Raw genomic sequence first — 2,000 nt, forward strand, 5'->3', positions numbered from 1 at the left:
ATTTTTAGTTTTGTAAGTATAATATTTGAAGTACGAAGAGATTTGGAAGATAACTTTAGTCAATTATTATTTTGTAAATAAATTCTTTAAATTTATTTGAAATACAATTGAGTATGTCACTTGTTTTAAAAAATGAGTGAGTCTCATGTGAGACCGTCTCACGGATCATAATCCGTGAGACGGATCAATCCTACCCATATTCACAATAAAAAGTAATACTCTTAGCATAAAAAGTAATACTTTTTCATGGGTGACCCAAATAAGAGATCCGTCTCACGAATATGACCCGTGAGACCGTCTCACACAAATTTTTGCCTTAAAAAATAGTTGATCAAAATTTTAAAAAACTCTATCATGTTATGTATGTAAAGTCATTTGTAATTGAACCAAAATACCCCGTCATTTTAAGCCTCCTATCTTATTTTTAAAAAATGAACACTAATAATATTTTTAAAATAATTTAAACTATAATTTTAATTTATTTATTTTTAATATATAAGTATTTTAGTAATAACTTTTAAATTTGATTTAGGTTATAAAGAGTGAAAATATGAATTAAATATATAAATTTATAATATGTCATTTATTTTATAAAACAATGTGTGTCGCAATATATTATATACAAATTTGTCGGCTAAAAATTAGAGAGTACTGCTCTTCCAAAATTTTAAAATATATTTTGGAAAAATATCTTATACATTTTATAATTTATAATAATTTATAATAATAATAACAAAATTACATGTCTAATATCTATCTACTAGTAACAGATGAACTGGGACCTTCCCCAAGAGGATCCGCGACATCATCATCCCATAGCCGTCGATATTTCATCAATGGCTTAGAAATCTCACCTAGTAAATGACGCGGATCGAAACCACAACCGTGGATTGTCAACAAAATCCGACGTTTCATGACGCACCAATCTCCATATAAATGAACAATCCTCGACTGTCCACTTCCCCCGTGATTGATTAATCAAAACAAAATTAAATTTGACTGGCAAAAGTCCTCTGTGATTTCTGTATCTGAATCCCAGCTAGGAAAATGTCTGGGCGAGGAAAAGGTGGCAAGGGTTTGGGAAAAGGAGGAGCAAAGAGGCACCGCAAGGTGCTGAGGGACAACATTCAGGGCATCACCAAGCCGGCGATTCGGCGTCTTGCTCGCCGAGGCGGAGTGAAGCGCATCAGTGGCCTAATCTACGAGGAGACCCGTGGTGTTCTAAAGATCTTCCTCGAGAACGTCATCCGTGACGCTGTTACTTACACGGAGCATGCTCGGCGGAAGACGGTGACGGCCATGGATGTCGTGTATGCTCTCAAGAGGCAAGGCCGCACCCTTTATGGATTTGGGGGTTAGGGTTTTTTAAAGGGGTGCTGAGATATCTGTAGATTGGGTGCCACTATCCCTAAGTTAAATTCGAAGTACGGAGATCTGTTTTTCGAATGTCAAAATCTGTGGATTTAATGAAATATTTAGGTTCTGCTATTCTGATTCCATTGAAATTAATTTACATTTCTGTTTGATTTAGTTGATTGTGGTAATTTTTTAAGCAATTGGTAAGTTTTATATCAAATATATCTTGTTCTGCAAGTTTAGTGGAACTCCATAGAAATTGCTATATTTTTTATATGATCCAAGTGATACCAATTTCATGGTAATGTCGATGCTATCTGTGGGGCAGTGTCCTCACAGGATCTCAGTCATTGATTTTACATGGTGATTAAATTTAGGTTTTTATCACTTCATGGAGTGTATGTGTGTGTAAATCTGGGCTTTTGATCACCTCATGGGGCAGCGCCTCACAAGGTAGGGTGAAATGAACCCAATTTCATTCACATCTCGAGGGAAGAAATATTGAAGATTTAACATACAAGAATGTGGCACAATGATAATCGAGCATGTAATTTAATATGGTGGATTCCTTAGTTCTTAATTACTCATTTTTAAAATTGAATATCATTGTTTTCCGTTTGATATAAGGCCATCTTCACTTTCGT

At 34.6% G+C, this 2,000-nt stretch overlaps 1 protein-coding gene across 1 annotated transcript; it reads left to right on the top strand.

The window, feature by feature from the left end:
* Window positions 1–950: 950 nt before the first annotated feature.
* Window positions 951–1,552, top strand: LOC140837803 (histone H4). Its single transcript, XM_073203907.1, has one exon. It carries the CDS (start codon window positions 1,048–1,050, stop codon window positions 1,357–1,359), a length of 312 nt encoding a protein of 103 aa, XP_073060008.1. The 5' UTR covers window positions 951–1,047; the 3' UTR covers window positions 1,360–1,552.
* The last annotated feature ends 448 nt before the right edge of the window (window positions 1,553–2,000 follow it).

Source organism: Primulina eburnea, chromosome 8 (genome assembly GCF_022965805.1).
Source record: "Primulina eburnea isolate SZY01 chromosome 8, ASM2296580v1, whole genome shotgun sequence".
In the NCBI taxonomy this organism is placed as follows: Eukaryota; Viridiplantae; Streptophyta; class Magnoliopsida; order Lamiales; family Gesneriaceae; genus Primulina; species Primulina eburnea.